This window comes from Babylonia areolata, chromosome 2 (genome assembly GCF_041734735.1).
Source record: "Babylonia areolata isolate BAREFJ2019XMU chromosome 2, ASM4173473v1, whole genome shotgun sequence".
Classification (NCBI taxonomy): Eukaryota; Metazoa; Mollusca; class Gastropoda; order Neogastropoda; family Buccinidae; genus Babylonia; species Babylonia areolata.
In genome coordinates this window covers 46,951,644-46,970,222 of record NC_134877.1, presented here as the reverse complement: position 1 = coordinate 46,970,222, position 18,579 = coordinate 46,951,644, and the positions used below count along the sequence as shown (strand labels likewise).

Below are 18,579 nucleotides of genomic sequence, written 5' to 3'. Positions count from 1 at the left end.
TGTGCGTGCGTGCGCGCGCTCGCTTCCACGTGCGTCAACACTTTAAACTTTCCTTTGATCATTTTATCTAGGTCGAGCTTCTGTTTATGATGGTTAAACGCGAACAGAAAGAGCTTGGGGTGGGAGGGAGTAGCGAGAGGGGGCGGAGGAGGTGGAAGACCAACGCGGAAGAGAAAATTTGTGGGAGAAACGGCGGAACTGGCACAGAGAGAGAGAGAGAGATTAGGGGTGGGTACGGGAAGGATGAGGTGCCCAGTTCAACAGCCATAACTAGGAGCTGAATGGCTCAACCTTCTGTTTATGAATGAAATGTTCAACTGAATGAGCTGGCACGTCATCTCGCGATTCGCGAATAGTTTTCGCAGCGTCAGAGAAGAATCTTCCTATTCATCCCCTTTCTCTGTCTCAGGTTCTCTTTCACACACACACACACACACACACACACACACACACACACACACACACGGCACAGAGAGAGAGAGAGGAGAGAGAGAGGGTGTGTGTGTGTGTGTGTGTGTGTGTGTGTGTGTGTGTGTGTGTGTGTCCAACGAAAGTTTTATTTCGCGTAGGTCAATACTCAAATGCAATATGTCTTACCATCCATAAACGTATCAACAGCCTCTGCTGTCTAGGCAATTACTCTTTTTTTGTGTGTAGATAAGTAAATGATGTGTTAGCAGTGCTAAGGTTGCTCAACTCAGGTTCTTCAGTCCAAACTTATTCCATAGCCCTTGGAAATTTTCTAACGTTATGCAAACTTAACGCTGCTAAGATTGCTCATGCGACTGAACCCAGCCCTCGTTTTGATGCACTACGGAAAGTAGCCTGCTTCCTTTTAGACTTTCTTGGAATTGTTTCTTTACATTTACTGTTATCTATCAACTCTCTCTCTCTCTCTTTCTCTCTCTCTCTCTCTCTTTCACTCACTTCTAACTTAGAGATATTGTATTGTCTTCATGATATGATTTAAACATCAACGGCGTTTGACGTGACCGTTGATATATATGTACACCATTTTGGTATGGCTGTGATGTGCTTGAATGTTTATGTACACCTCTTCATGAGGGGTTATGGCCTATGATGAATAAAGGATTCGCATTTGCATTCTCTCTCTCTCTCTCTCTCTCTCACACACACACACACACACACACACACACACACACATATATATATATATATATATATATATATATATATATATATATGAAACGTAGGCCTACGCACATTTTAATAAATATGAGGTAGCATCTTGTACCGCCAAACGTTTTCTTACGTTCAAATTTCTGTTTCTGTATTCAGTTCTAATTCTAAAACAATCGACACAGAAAAAAAGAAAAAAAATGTGGAACAATACTCGACTGAAGAAAAAAGGATCAAAAAAGAAAAGGGAAAATTCTCAACAAGCTCCAAATGTGAAAAGAGGAAGTCAATCTCAGCAGGTTTAAAAGAAGAAATCAAAGACAAAAACAACTGAAAAAATAGAAAGAAAGAAAACTGACCTTTTCATACAATGAAAGAAAACAAATCCTCAATAAAACAAAAATCAACTCCTTTGTTTCATAAAGGAAAGAGAAAATTTTCCCCTTTTGGAAAGCAAAGAAAACGTTTTCGTGCCATATTTTCCGACAAACTAAGTATAGAATCCGTTGCTCTGCATTAAAAAAAAAAGTGTTAACTTACTATCCACGAGTCGTAATCAAGAAATTGTCAATTTTTTTTTTACTCCTCTCTCTCTCTCTCTCAATTTTTTTTCCAATGAAAAAGATGTAAAAACTGTCTCATACCGACGAACGGGATTTCATAACTGTTTATGTATGCACTTATAATAGTAAATACCCATCTGTTTTTAATACCGAAATTAATAAAATTGATCACTGTGTGTGTGTGTGTGTGTGTGTGTGTGTGTGTGTGTGTGTGTGTGTGTGATATTCTGGTAAAGAAATTAGCACAGGCGAAGAATGCATGCAGAATACGAATACATACGAACAAATAAATGTACAACGACTGAACAGATAAAAACAGTTAACAGAGTCAACTTGAAAACGGAAGAGAAACAAGCCGTTAGATTAACTCTTTTATATTTCTGTGACTTCAGTCGAAAACAACAAACTCTGCAACCCCCTACCCAACCCAACCCTCTCTTCCACGCAACTGCGTTCACATAACCATACGCAAATGAGAAGTAGAAGAAGTAAAAGAGGGGTCAGAGACAGACAGACAAGCAGACAGAGAGAAGGACAGATAGAGAGAGAATGAGAGGGGGAGAGAGAGAGAGAATGAGAGGGGGAGAGAGAGAGAGAATGAGAGGGGGAGAGAGAGAGAGAATGAGAGGGGGAGAGAGAGGGGGAGAGGGAGGGGGGTCGACAGAAAGAAAGAGTTTTGATGTGTTAACTGCTGCCACACTGTTAATGGTGAAGTATGACAAGCACATCAAAACAATGACACAATAAACGTGCAGTTTCAACATACACATGGGTTAAGCACACACACACACACACACACACACACACACACACACACGCACACACAGAGAGAGAGAGAGAGAGAGAGAGAGAGAGAGAGAGAGAGAGAGAGAGAAACATCTATCTATCCTTAATGTTCACAACCTTTAACTATACCCAAGATAATGGATTTCCAACAATATACAGTCGTTCATGAGGATTTCACGCAACACCCTGAGTCCATGCCACAGGACTTCAGAAATACTCAACGACTGAGACAAATCAATCAACGATTATTTGGCAGTCGGTATGAATCTGGTTATCTGTTAGGAAAAACATGATAATAATGATATGCCAGAGAAATGGGAGTCACCAGAAGCGACGATATGGCGGACGAAATACATGATGCCAAGGCTGGCTGGACTTAGCTGATTGGTGGTTCATGCTGAGTGTGCATTATTCTACACAGCCAACATTTCAAGCTGTTCAAATGTACACTGTGTTTTCGTGAGTGGCGGTTGTGTAAATTCCACGTCAAAGGTGTTCAAATACAGTCGTTTTGTTAACTGAACATTGCGGAACGTTAATTTGGCTTTTCTGTTTACATCCATACTCAATGCGTGGCGTGTTCTAATAGCTCCTAACAGAGGGAATTCTGGAAGGATGTTCTGTTGACAACACGTTGGGCATTCGTGACAAGTAGTTATGTAAATTCTGTTACATACACCATTTGACAAACTTGTTTTTTTTTTATACTTGATGTCCATGATTGTACAACATTAGCTGACATGACAGTAAATGGCATCTGCGGTATAAGCCTACTGATTGTGTTATCAATTGTTCATAATTCTACAGTTTACTCACACAATCAGAATCGAGACAGAGAAGGTTGATGATCCTATAACAGTCGGTTCATCACAGTAACTCAATTTAACGATCCATGTTCATGCGATCGTTTTCGCGACTGAAAATTCCATTAAATATAAAGTTGTTTTGGGTTTGTTTGTTTGTTTGTTTTTTCATTACCGACTGATACCAAAGCTGTCACTGTTGAATGGTTCTAAAACTAGATTGGCTACAAATTCGGCCAGGCGGTAAACATCGTGACTGGTATCTACACATTATCGCGTTGGTCACGTAGATCTAACGAACGAGCAAGGACTATCTTCAGATCCGTCCAGAACCCACTCTCAACCCACACTTTCAACCTACTTGCCACTCATCGCCACAGTGTGTTGTGTTTAATGACCAGTTCAGGGCTGCTTATCACCACGCCTGAGGGAAAATAAAGCATGAATTTTTATGAAATTTACACATCAAGTCGATTCCATATTTTTCCACCTTTCATGTACAACAATGTAAAACGGGAGAGAATGTGTGGAAATGACTTTTCAACCAATGTATGATTTCTTAATTTCAAACTGCAGGAGATGCTCAGCCAAAATCCATTCATCTACATTTTGATATATAATAAAATAAAGATAAAATGAATAAATAAACAGTGTGTTTCTATGTGAGTACCACTGTCATCCCGACGATACGTGGACATCGAACATGACGACACAGACATGTACAAGGATGGGACGACGTGGTCACTACATACACACACTTGTCACACATATACTGGATACATACTGAACACACTGCACAATACTGACTTCATCCACAGTCTGGACTTTCATAGCATTTTAAAACCAGCAAGGAAACCTGCATCCACGTTCATGCCCGGAAAAAAAACGAGCTTCATATATAGTTCCATTCCAAGAACCATACAAAAAGTAACGTTGTAAGAAATCCAAGCTTCAGTCCAGGTAACGTTCATATGCATTTGGTGGAAAGTGGGGGGTGAGGGGAGTTCAGTTAAGTAACAGGAGTTAGTTATGTAACAATGTTATCTGTTCCCCCTTCTGACTTGGAGGTGGAAACAAAAATGTCGAACACGGCACAGCATAAGTATTCGTTTTTATTACCGTCAGCACTATTGCTCAAGTCGAACAGGTAAGTACAGGTAACGTACCATTTTCTCCTGATAATCGAAGGTACTCGAGTCCGTTAGAGGCCTGCATCTAGATATCAACAAATAGGGCATTGACAAATAACCTGTAGGTTATAGCGACATGTTGGTTCGTGAATATTTTCAACTTTTTTTTTTTAAATTTCCACTCTTTCAAATCACATCATTTGGCAGATTCACATAAATTAAGTTTTTGTTCTCTCTCTCTCTCTCTCTCTCTCTCTCTCTCTCTCTCTCAACTTCGATCTATTTCTTTGAAGACACGTCTACCTTGCATTTGGTCAACCTCCAGCAGCGACTCTTTTTGGCACTCATACACACGGATGACATTCACCATGTCACTGACGTCATTAGGATACCGGGGTGACCTGCGGCAACGGTGACGTCACGTCAGTGGGACTTGACGCGCCCGAATCGGTCTCTGCAGTCAGCTCGAAGGCGGACTTACTGTGGGAGAACAAACGGCAGGGCGACAATGCAGGCTTCATCGTGACCGGCGACCGTTCAAACCCCAGGGTGCGAAGCTCGGCTTCAAACTGCGCCAGCTGCATCATGAAGTTGGCATTGGGCGAGATGACGTGGCGGCGGGCTCTGACGTAGTCAAAGGCGTCATCCAGCCGCAGTGCCCGTGAGTACATGAGGTAGGCGAGGCAAATAGTGGCGGAGCGGCTGATGCCTCCCCGGCAGTGCACCAGCACTTTGCCTCCTCGTTGCTTCTCGTGTTCTGCAACAGCGGTATGTGGGCGTTGTCAGACCTTGTTTTTTGCATGTTTTGTTTTTCCTAACCCCAAACACTTTGATGCTCTAATTTCTCCTCTCAACCTAGAGCCATAAAGCGACATCTCACCTCTTTAAAATGGGAATGAAAACAACAAACGGAAAACAAATAAATCACAGCGTAGCAGTTGTTGCTATTGTTCTTCAATCTTTCCTCTATTATTCACACAAAACCATTCCTACAAAAACTCGCTAGAAAAACAGTCGCCAGCTTAAATGAAATACGTCCACGAGCGAATGAAATGAAAGATGTCAGAGCAGTAAACGTGAGTAGGTGAATAAAATCTTAGCACTGAACAGCTTTGGATGAAATAACAAAGAACATAAAAGTACATTAACCAATCTTGCGGAAAACAAAGCGGCACTATGCAAAACGGCAAAGACTAGTATGTGCAACATGACTCAACAAACAACAGAACACATGACCCAGAAAAATATCATGCAATCCAACAGACCATGCGATCCAAGAAACAACAGACCATACGACCCAACAAACACACCATACGACCTAAATAAACAAACAGACCATGCGACTCAACAAAAACAGACCATACGACCCAACAAACAGACCATATGATCCAACAAAAACAAGAGACCACACGACCCAAGCAAAAACAGACCATACGATCCAACAAAAACATACCACATGACCTAACAAAAACAGACCAAACGACCAACAAACACACGATACGACCATATAAACAAATGAAATGACACCAACAAGCACAAGATACGACCCAATGGACAAACAGACCAAACGACTCAACAAAACAGACCGTAAGACCCATCAAAAATAGACCAAAAGACCTAACAAACAGACGATGTAACCGAACAAACAAATCACACGACTCAACAAACAAACCATACGACCCAACAGACTATACGACCCGATGAACTATAAACCATACGAGATTACTACCCAACAGACCATACCACCAAACACAAACAGACCATAACCAATACTTTCACCAACCTAAGAGACAAGAATTTTATCGCATAAGCCCCTCTGGAGACACTGAAACATCACACACACACACGTGCGTCTTTCACACACACACACACACACACACACACACACACACACACACACCACACCACACCACACACCATACAAACAAAAAGAATGTTAAAAAAAAAATAAATAAAAATAAAAGCCCCACTCAAGCAAACAGACATCATCATCAACACAAGAAACCACCAAGCTCACCAATGAAATGAAAGGCGTCCGAGAACCACGTGGCCAAATCCGCACTGTCGCTGTCCTCCACGGGGATGACCTTGTACCGGAAGTCGTGGGGGAAGTGGTTCCGACAGCACGTGGACACGTTGAGGATGGCAGTGATGCTCAGCTCCTGCAGCAGCTCCTTCATGCTCGAGTGGCTGGCGTCCCCAATGTACAGGTAGGGCAGGAGCTCCACAGGGGACATCTGTGTGTGTGGGGGGGGGGTGTTTTGATGTGTGTGTGTGTGTGTGAGGGTTGGGGTGTTTTAGTGTGTGTGTGTGTGTGTGTGTGTGTGTGTGTGTGTGTGTGTGTGTGTGCAGAGAGAGAGAGAGAAAGGAAAACTGTATAGCATATTGTTGAATACTATAATTATCATCTCTGAAGAGAAATTAATTTGTGGTGTAAAACGCATTAAACAATACAAGAGGATCACAGCCGTTCAATATGTACACATACATAAAAGAGAAACAATGAACTTACTAAACCACATACAATGATACTATAATCACAGTAGACATAAAAAGTACTAAAATTGTAAACTGGAAGCTACACATGCAATAATCTCAGTCACTGTGTTGAGTTGCATTGCATTGTATTGTATTGTAAAGCATTGTAATGTATAACACTTTTGTCACAACAGATTTCTCTGCGTGGAAATGGGGCTGTTCTCCCCGGGGAGAGCGCGTCGCCCTAGTGTAGCGCCACCTTTTTTCTTCTTCCTTTTTCCCCTGTTTGCGGGTGTTTATTATGTTACCATTATAGAAGATTTTTCTTCTGAATTTTGCCAGGGACAACAATTTTTTGTTGCCATGGGTTCCATTATGTGCGCAAAGTCCAAGCTTCGCACGAGAACCTTGGTTTATCGCATTACCACTAGCCCACCGTGATAACGATAACTGAAAATCTTGTTGCTTGTAGCAGTCAACCACAACAGAAAAAGTGGGTGGGGGGCGTGCACGTTCACAGAAAGAGAGCCCTCAGGGGAGAGAGAGAGAGAGAGAGAGGGAGGGAGAGAGAGAGAGAGAGAGAGAGAGAGAGAGAGAGGGAGAGAGAGACAGAGAGGGAGGGAGAGATAGAGAGAGAGACAGAGAGGAGGGAGGGAGAGAGAGAGAGAGAGAGAGAGAGAGAGGGAGGGAGGGAGAGAGAGAGAGGGAGGGAGAGAGAGAGAGAGAGAGAGAGAGAACACAAGCAGATACAAAGAAAGAACGAAGGAAGAAATAAATGTCACAGCTAACAAAGAACGACACAAAAATTTGCAATTGGAACGGACGAGTGAAAAAAGCGCGATAAAATCACATACACTAACTTAATTATATTCATACTGATATTTCTAGTGCAAAAATGTCAAAATCTAAATTTTAAAAGATGGGGGTGTTTAATTCAGGAAATGAAATGGGATGAACATTTCGCTGTGTTGACATTTAACTGTGCAAGCAACTTATCTTCTCTTCTTTCCTTAACATATTTCACATACAACAACAACAGACACGTGTACGGGCGCGCACGCACGCACTCTTGCACGCGCACACACTCCGCGCTAAAGCACACAAACGCACACTTCTGAAAACAAAACAAAAAACCGCGGAGGTCGAAGAATATCATTCACAATGCAATATGCGAAAACAGACCTGTGGTTCGAGAAGAAACAAACAAACACATGCTGTAAAAACAAACCGGGACTCTACGCTTAAATCTAAAACAAACAAATGAACCAAAAAAAGCGAGAGAAATAACCTGTTCTTTATGAAAACTGCGCAAGTGTCTCAGACACACGTCTTTTTTTTCTTTTCTCTATTTTGTATTTTTTCTTCTGTTTTTCTTATATATATATATATATATATACTGCTTACCCCGTGGAATGTAGTGTGTGCCGAGGGATGGGTCTGGGGGTGGGGGGAGTGGAGATGGATCCGGTCCAACGGTTTCAGCTGGCCCGATAACGTCGTGTGACTGGAGCACAGGTGTGGACACTCCATCTGAAAGCCCCGGTAACCACCTGGAGGAGAGGGGGAAAATAACTTAAAAGGCACCGCGGTATTGCATGAACTGTATCCGGTACTACAAGTATCCCAAAAGGGACTTAAAACTGAAACAACACAGGTAACAAACACATCCATGTATAGAAATAATTAATTAAAATAGACTGTATCATATATATTAGGTATCCCAGTAAGAGGTTTAAAATTGAAATCAGCTACACGAACAAAACTCACATCAACCGAGATAGCAAGCTGGCTAGCTGGGTGTCTACCTCTCCCTCCCCTGCCTTCTTTGCAATGCACATTCATAGTACCAAATTATCAGTAGACACTCATACTTCATCTGCAAAACGTGCTCCAAGATCCTGCTAACTAATATGCTATTTTACTGAAATGTTAATTGGAGAAATGATGGATGGTTCACACAGTCTCGCCAGGAAGTCAGCCGTGACAACTGGTTTTACAATCAGTGCAAAAGTTACAAGCTGTCAAAATTTCAATTTAAAAGAAGAAGGGGGAAAAAACAGGAAGGAAGGGAGGAAGGAAACCGGAAGAGAGGTGGGAAATAGAGCAAACGGTAGACTTTCTCAAGGGCTCCGTCAAAGTAATGAACTCTTCAACGCGGGTTTCACTTCCGGGAAGTTGCATTTCCGGTGTTTCAATCCCCCCCCCCCCCCACCCAATCCACTACCACCCCCTACCCCCTGGTCTCCTCCTTCCTCTCCTCATACCCCCACCTCTCCTCCTTTCCTGCCCTCTGCTCCCCTCATTGTAACGCTCCCCCCATGACAGGCCAGGCGCTCTTTCAACAAGAGTTGGCAGGAGATGAAAGCAGGGCCACAGACCAACACTCGAAGCTGGTGGGGAGGAAACGAACACAAACACTCCACATTTCAACTTCCCGGGAAAGGGGATCGAGAGTTCATGCCGTGCTCCCTCCTCAGCGCCGTGTCGGCCACAAACATGAAGGTGTGGATTATAGTCTTCGCTTGACGTTCAAATGCCATAATGGACAATTATGTCGATCTCAGTGACATGTGTACTGGAGCTTGATTGACTTCCTGCTCGTGTTTTCTGTCACTATACGGTCGTCAGTTTTCAACATTTTCGATATGGTTTTCGTGCGTGTCTACGATTTAGTCTATTTGCGTGTCAAAGCACAGGTATTATTTAATGATCAAAGACACAAAACTGTCATATAAAAAAAATATGTACAACAATATTAGTTTGCTTTTTAATTAATCGTCGTAGCAAGATTTAAGGATAACAGTACATGTTCTTTGTATCAATCACTAAAGTCATAATAATGTGAATGAAAGTCATGGTAAAAAAAATTTTTTTTTTTTAAACACGCTTCTGACAAAACACTTTTATGGATGTAAAAACGAAACCGAAATCTAACAGTACGCTGAAAAAAGGATTAACAAAATGACATTTTAATTTGGGAAGAGAGAGGGGGTTTGGGAGGGATGGGCAAGGGGGAAGCGGGGGGTGGGGGTACATAAAACGCCCTCACTGTATAGGAATAACTGATGTGTGGGATTAACTGTTTTAAAAGCGAAATGGAAACGAAATAGAAAATGAAAATTTGTGGAATTAAAGAACCGATGTTTTGAGAATGAAGAGAAACGGGAAAGCTCGTGATACCGAAACTTAATGAGTTCAGAGTGAAGATGACAAAATGAACCGGGAGAAAAATCCCTACATATCTGCGCATCCGACCTTTTCCGAAACTGATAGGATCCCAATGGAAAACTTTTAAAAAGATCAAGATTGACAATATGTCTTTTTTGATTGTCCATGTTCAGATTAAATCCTACAATATCCGGAACTTTTCTTTCAACTCACACTCTCCACAGCAATTGCCAGAAAGGCTAATGCTCGCTTCGTCAGAATAATTAGAAACGGCTTCACAACTTCGGACCGTTTCTTCCCTTTTGTTGTAATTCATTATGTACGTAACGGACACAGACCAAACGGACCAAACACCCAGAGGACTTCAGAGATGGCCAGTGTGCCAAGTTTCAGCTGGATGGGTTAAAATGTGGGGGGCATGCTTCAAAGCGAATGCTCTCTCTCTTTCTTTCTCTCTCTCTCGACAGGCGTGTGGAAACAGTTGGTTGCAAAAACAGAACGAAACATGTGAACCAGACGCAAAGGAAAGCTCCAGACGAATACCTGAGCACACTGCCAACGCCAACGCATGTGATGGTTTAAACCCATTACCACTACAAGCAGCCTCCGCAATGCCTCCCCCCTCCCCCCATCCTCACGCCCACTCTCCATCTGGCTCCTTGCCCCCACCACTCTTCACTCTCTCACCGCTAACCTGGCAGGCATGAAACGTCACACCTGGACAGAAGGCTGACCAATCGCAACATCTGTCCGGGCCAGTGAATGGCCGTCCTGATCAGCAAAACCACTAATTGTCCAGGCTGGCCTGGTCGTTTCCGGTCTGACCGGAAGGGATTTATGCAACCGACGGGGAGTGCTTATCGCGTGTCGGCACAGCGACGAAGCGATCGTGTCGGCGTGTAGCCGTTGATGGATGCAGCTGGGTGGGGGTGGGAGGGTGGAGTGGGTGATGGATGTGAAGGGGAGATTGGCCGCGCCGGAGTGCGGAGGCTCATTTTCCACCTGGAGGATGTTTTTCCGACTTCAGCTGTTGCTGAGCTTTCACCTTTTAACGGCTTTGCTGGCTGGTGGCCAGTCACACACACACACACACACACACACACACACAACACACAACACACACACACACAAACACACGTACGCACGCACATACAACAACATTGTCACACACACACACACACGCACGCACTCTACACATGCATGCATACATACATACGTACGTACGTGAGTATGTACATACATACATACATACATACATAAATGCGTGCGACAGACTTTTTTGGTCTAGAAAACAAAACACTGAAATAATTATGTCTGGTTCGTTGTTTGCATGTATAGCAGGCAAAGGGTTATCCTAATTAAAGTCTAAACGCAAAACCTGGTTTCACTTGCGCTTCTCTCTCTCATATTTGTGTGTGTGTGTGTGTCAACGTTTCAATAAGAATTATTCCACGAAATATCACATACACAAACACACACACACGCGCGCACGCACGCCCGCCCGCCGCGCGCACGACCGGAGGTACAACAGAGCGAGAGACAGATTGTGACAAACACGCAGAAAGAAGACAGACACGGACGGGTACGAATGAAGAACTACACAAATCTATGAAAAAATTATCTGTCAATCCCCGCGCACGCTTGTTCTCATAAAACTTTCTCCCCCATCCTCTCTCTCTCTCATAATGATTCCCCCTTTTGTTTCATTTAAATGTTTCCCCTTCGAGAGCTGGATGAAAAAAAGCATCAGTCGTCTTGCGTACTCTGATACCCTCAGAAAATAAAATGGATTCATTCATTCTCTCTCTCTCTCTCTCTCTCTCTCTCTCTCTCTCTCTCTCTGCAACTGTTCATTCATGAAATTCCCTGTCGAGTCATGACTTCCTTTCCATTCATAAATCCACAAGCTGTCGGACAGTGCTCTGACACCGAGAACGATTTATCAGGAGGGGAGAACATTAATATTGTATCAGTGCTGCGTTGGTGTCTGGGGAGGGATTGAGAGAAACCAGCTTTCGATCGACAAAATCGGTCACCGGATATGAGTCTCTACGCCTTCACACCCAGCTTCCCCCTCTCGTTCTGTCTGTCTGTCTGTCTGTCTGTCTCTCTCTCCCGGTTTCTCTCTCCACACCGAACATGAACACTTATAACAGTAACGGTCATGCAGTGGTCTTTGTTTGGTATGTATTATATCGATATGCAAAAGAAAAGAAAAGAAAACAAACAAGAAAAACTTACATAACCTCACAAAATCGTGCACTAAAACACAAAATCTATATATTGTGACATTCACTGCAAATCGAAAACAGAATTCGTCTCGTTTGTTGCCGACTGTATGATTTATAGTCTTGCAGCATTTACGTCATTAACACACACACACACACACACACACACAATAACTGTACGAATACAGATATTGTTTGGATACTTAACACGTTCAAAGTGCACATTCAACTTTGGATACATCAGTATCTCCCGTTAAGTGTGCGAAAAAAAACAACTGGTCAGCATCTATCTACACTGCTGTCCGAAGTCAGTTGCGTAATAAACCAGACTAACCGTGATGACAATTTCAAGTCTGTAAAAGACATGCGCGTCAGTTTTGTAGATTATACGAACTCGTAAAGCCGTATGCAATTTCATATGGGGTTTTCTAATGAATGAATAAAAAGGCGAGCGATTTGCTTTATGAGAACCTTCGTACACGTGCGTAAAACTGTCAAAAAGCTGTATAACAACAATAGAAGAAGAACAACAACAACAACAACAACAACAGCAACCACCACCATATATATAATGCCAGCACATAACAGGAGATAAGCTATCGGGTCCTCCAGTGTACTGTGTTAGTCGTGACAGAAAGCTCAGTTCAGCCCTGAGGGGGGAAGTCCGGACGAGTTAAGGAGCCTGTTTACTGCTGCTGTGCGGGGTACCCAAGACCATGGACCCCCGTGAAGGGGTCATTACAGCGAATCAGGGCTGGCCGTGAAGAACCCAGGTGTGGCACTGACAGCAAGGGTGAAGTGAAGAGATTAGCTCCGGAACCGCGTAGGCGGTAGACGGGGTGGGGGTTGGGTGTGTGTGTGGCGGGGGGTGGGGGGGGGGGGGCACGTGCATATTTACTGGGCGTGTTTGCGGTCTGCGGTCAGCCAGCCAGGTGAACTCGGCCTGGTGCTAACAACACGAGGCCAGCAGTTGTTCTGCAGTACCACCACCAGACAAAGCAGAACAGAAGCAAAGAGCCTGTACTCCTGGTCCGGCGACTGAAGACAAGATAGATAGAGACGGACAGAGATATGACAAAGCGATAGATAGAGGGGAGATCATGCTCACGTGCCTTTTGCCAAAAAGATGGAGAGAGAGAGAGAAGCAGACAGGCAGGCACAGACGAAGTCAGAGTAAGAGAGAAGCACACACAGAGACAGAAAAAGACAAATGAATGCGCGCGCTGTGTGTGTGTGTGTGTGTGTGTGTGTGCGCGCGCGCGCGTGCGCGTGTTTGCGTGCGTGTGTGTGTGTGTACGTGCATGTCTGTGTGTGTGCGCGCGCGCGAGTGTGAGTTCGTGCGTGCGTGCGAGCTTCGAGGATATGAAAGGTGGAGGGTCCTTGCGCGTGCCTTGGCTTGTACACTAATCCTGCTTCTTCGGACGTGACTGAATGACTGGACAGCAAGTAGTGACTGAAATTTGTAAAATGCTCATCGAGAGATTACTCTTCTTCTGCGACTTAACGCCTATGATACCCTTTTAACATATGGCTACAGATGGACTCCGTCTGTTGAACAAAGAATGTTTGGCTTTATGCCCACACCCACATCGGATGCCACCACAAAGAAAGAAAAAAAACAGCAGATGTCTAACTCCAGCTTTCATAATGGTTTTATAATCCCTGACTTCGCCTTAACTGACTGAAGGCGCGCGCTGTTCGTTCCTGACTTGTGATTTTCGACGAATACCCCACCCTTCTCCCATCCCCAAACCCACATTTTCCTCACCACTCCCCCCGCCCTCCCTCCCACCGCCCTGTGTGTGTGTGTGTGTGTGTGTGTGTGTGTGTGTGTGTGTGTGTGTGTGCGTGTGTGTGTGTGTGTGTGTGTGTGTGATCTTTTCAGCGCATGCCGCACACTACTAGGAGAAAGCAGCTAACTGCTTTCCTCATTGGTATCGTTGACAGGCCCTCGGCTCGGAAATGGCGAACTTGACGCTTGTCGAGCAGCGCAAACCTTCTGCTTGTTTCTTGTTTGAGAAGACAACGACTGCCTTCACCGGCATTGGAAGCCCGCACTTGAGCCGTAAAACCAAGCCCTCATGTCTAAACTCTGTGTGTGTGTGTGTGTGTGTGTGTGTGTGTGTGTTTTTCTGGTATTAAGATGGGATGGGGGTATTTGCGTGTTCTTCAATCATGTCCTCTTTTCAGACAGAACTGTACGTACTGAGGATTAAATTACTTTAAATAATCACGTGAGCTTGGCGCTAACCCACGTGTGCACACGCACGTACACACAAATACATGAGACAGTATGACAGAGAGATGGATGGACAGAGAGGCAGACAGGCACAAAGGCAGGCACGCAGACAGACAGACAAACCGATGCCAGATAGATAGAGAGATATATATACAGACAGATAATACTACTACTACTAATAATAATAATTTATCTTTATATAGCGCTATAATACAAGCATAAGCAAGCTCTAAGCGCTTTACAATCCAATACCTAAAGTGAAACAAGAAAGCATATAAAAAGTAGTAGAAACATAAAACAGAATCATAATATTATAAAAACACAATGCATAAAACTCACAAAGTAACATACTATCAATACCACAACTGTTACACTCCAACACTCACACTAACACACGTACACACGCACAGACACACACATGATTAAACGGCTGAGATGACAGCAATTTTCACTTAAAATACATACATGTAAAAAGGAACATAAGTGTAATCTGCATGCCACATATTCTGTAAAAATTGTAAAATAAAATTTTGGGTAGAAAAGGTAAAAGGGGTAAAAATCGGGTCATTCTCCCTTTCGAACCACACCACCACCACCCATCTACCCACCCCCATTCTCTCTACTCTCCCATCACACACACTCACAGTGCCATGGGCCTGGGACAACAGCACTATTTAAGTTATGACAAGTATTTTTGAGATAAGTTTTAAGATTTGCTTTAAAGGTAGATAGATGAGTTGTTTGTCTGAGAGCAATAGGCAGAGAATTCCAAGATGTTGGGCCGAAGACGAAAAATGACCTCTTTCCACAGGAGTTAGGAAGCATCGGGGAACAGCTAGCTAGGAGGAATCAAGAGATCTCAATGTTCTGTTTGGCAAGTACGCCGAAGTTGTTTGTTTAGACACAGAGACTACGATACAGTAGACAATGTCCATAAGTGTGCATTCAGTAAAGATTCGTGTATACGGATGATGGATAGACAAAAAAGACATGTATGTGGATTGGCATGTACACAGAAGTGGTAGTTGTAGGGATATGTGGATGTGTTGATGAGGGAAAAGAGAGAAAGAATCAAAGAAAGAAGGAATCTCAATGCGCCAGAAGATTAATTGGTTCTCCAACCCCAAGCCCCCACCTGTCTTTCCCTCCATGTGTGTCTGTATTTGTAAGCCCGTATCCCCCGCACCACCCACCCAACGCCTCTGAGTCCCCCGCCCCCGTCATTGTTTTTCATTATCGACAGTTTACCTTTGGCTGCAGCTTTCAACTGGCATTAACGCGCACAATAAACATCCATGGTTTGTTTCAGCTGCTGGTAGTCTTGAACAGCTAGTGCCATTTACATAACGGATGAACATTGTCTCATATATGTGCGTGCGTGCGTGTGTGTGCGCGCGCGTGTGTGTCTGTAAATCTGTGAGCGTGTGTCTGTAAATCTGTGAGTGTGTGTGTGTTTCCTGCTCGCTCCTTTTTTTTCTTCTTTTTTTTCTCTTGCTTCATCTCAATTGCTATCCTTGGGTCGTGTGGTTCTCAACAAACACCAGCCCCACAAAGACCATTCATCACGCGTTCTCGCTCAGGTTTCCGCCTTCCACAGGTTAAAGTCAGATTCCCCATTCTGATAACCGAGGGCAGCGTTAGGGCGGAGGGGTAGGGTGAGAGCGATGTCTGTAGGTTATATTTGCACACAGCTCAGCTAGAAAATACTGGTGTCTTAGCAAAGAATCTATACTCCTCCATTCTATTTGGTTTTTAAGTTCCAAATGTGGCAGCCGCGGTTGTGTTCTATTTTTATTCCGGTCGATATGACCTGTGTCACTTTGAACATTAAGGTTTTTTTCCAACAAAGTAATAATATTTCAATACACCCCTATCTCCCATCCCACTCCTTTCTTTTTGTTTTCAATCTTTTCCTTTTCGCTAATCCCTACCACCACCACCCCTTTTTGTTTCCTCGCTCGCTCTCTGTTCTTCTGCCACTTTCCTTTGCGATTTTTTTACCAGGAACTTTAACAGACACTTAACACCCACGAAATGCATTCATCGCCTGAGTCTCGCTTCTTGTGTTTGTAAGACCTCTTCTTTCTGGTGAAAGGTGTTGGCTTGTGGGCGGAAACTGAGGACTCTGTGACACGGGAATGTATGGGAGCTTTCAAAAATCCAACAGCAATCGGGTCAGTCACCTAGGTATGACTAAAATTTGAAGGGCCAGCAAAGGTTGTCGTTTTGGTTATATTATGTTGGACTGGCCATTCGTTTGTCTTTAATAATGCCCTAAAATATCTTGTAATATTTGCTGGATTTTACCACCGAATATCATCAGTTTTATCAAATATCGTTTTAGTGTTTGACTGATTTGTGACTATGCACCAAGAGATGGAAGGGACAAAAGTATATTTCATTTTTTGTTTTTCTTCATCATCATTATTATTATCATTATTGCTTAAAGATACTCTATTTCCCAATTTTCTGTTTTAATCATCATTATTGCCTAAAGATACTCTTCTATTTCTCAATTTTCTGTTTCCTTTCTTCAGAATGTTTCCATCACACCCACAATGAATCTCCACTCCCAATCTCTACACAAAGCACAACACAACACAGCACAGCACAGCACAGCACAGCACAACACACACACACACACACATACACACACACGGAACTGCTTCCTCGATCTTCTGCTACCATTGTCTTTCAACAGACTGTCCCAATACCCGTGCATTCAAACCCTTTTCTTTCATTTTACGTTCGGCACTGTCAGATCCCGCGTTTCTATTAATGACATGAGGGGGTGTGCAATCTATATTCACAGACGCCGAGGCAATTTCTGTGTCTGCGGTTTGCGCTACTCATTGGGATTGTAGAAATAGACGCCACGCACACGAACAGACAACTTTTGTATTGTGGTGTTTGTTTGGTTGACTGGGTTTTTTTGTTGCTGTTGTTGTTGTTTTGTTTTTTAGAAAAGGGCATCTGCAAAGATTTGGTCGTGGTGTTCTATAATTACTTCATCAACACTCACTTTTTTCAGAAAGCTAAACTAACACTGGGCAATTCTATAAACATAGCTTCTCAAATCTATATCTGTGCTAGTGTGCGTGTGTGTGTGACGGTGACGGTGACGTGGTGGTGGTGGTGGTGGTGGTTGTGGTGTGTGTGTGTGTGTGTGTGTGTGTGTGTGTGTGTGTGTGTGTGTGTGTGTGTGTGTGTGTGACTTTCATTCCCCACAGCCTCCCTCAATCTTTTTTTTTCTTCTATCTTTATTTTCTTCTTCCTCTGATCTTTTCCACGCTGTGTCCTTTCCTCGCTGTTTCCCATATCTTGGGTAGATTCTTCCAACACAAACACAAACTAAGCACTACAGGATGTCTGTTTCTTCATGCTGACACTATTCTGCCACTTTCACAATTGATTCACAATTTGAGGAGACGGGGTGGGGGGGGAGGGGGTTGTGCGAACAGAGATGGGAAAGAATGAGCCCCGAGGACACTGACAGCACTTCCACAATGGAACCTTCCTGTGTGGAAGCGTGCTTTGTCCCTGGCATCGATTTTCCTTCTGTTAGTATTCCGTTCGTGCCCCCCTTTTCGCTCCCAGTGGATCAAGAAAAGGGACACACATCCTCTGTGTGTGTGTGTGTGTGTGCTCTGTGTGCGTGCGCGAGTTTGTGAGTGTATGCGTGCGTGTGCATGATGGCGTGCTCCCTTTTCAATGGCCAGTCCCTCGCTCACCCATTCTCCACACCCACTGCATGAGTGTGTAGGTGTGCGCTGAAAAGAACAATTGCCTGCATGTCGAAATCACCTTGTTGTGAACAGACAATAAACCAATGAAAAAGAAGAACTTTAGTTCCAACTAGAAAAATACATTTTCATTAAGCACTGTATTCATCTTCGCTGGTGTGAATAGTTCACATCGAATTTGTGGTTCATTCTTCAAACTCTAAAAAAACGTTTGAATGTTGTTTGTTTCCAGTATTTGTTTCAAATCAATAGAAAACATTATTTGACTGCATTCATTCTGCTTCCATAGACAAAACACTGG

At 43.5% G+C, this 18,579-nt stretch overlaps 1 protein-coding gene across 1 annotated transcript in view; it reads right to left on the bottom strand.

Moving 5' to 3' along the window:
* Positions 1-4,652: 4,652 nt before the first annotated feature.
* Positions 4,653-18,579, bottom strand: part of LOC143279471 (dual specificity protein phosphatase 1-like) — a 23,200-nt gene continuing 9,273 nt past the window's right edge. The window contains exons 2-4 of the mRNA XM_076583516.1: positions 8,305-8,450; positions 6,440-6,659; positions 4,653-5,179 (exon numbers count right to left, since the gene is read on the bottom strand). Of these exons, the coding sequence (XP_076439631.1) occupies positions 4,806-5,179; positions 6,440-6,659; positions 8,305-8,450 (740 nt within the window). The 3' untranslated portion in view covers positions 4,653-4,805. The remainder of the gene's footprint in view (positions 5,180-6,439; positions 6,660-8,304; positions 8,451-18,579) is intronic.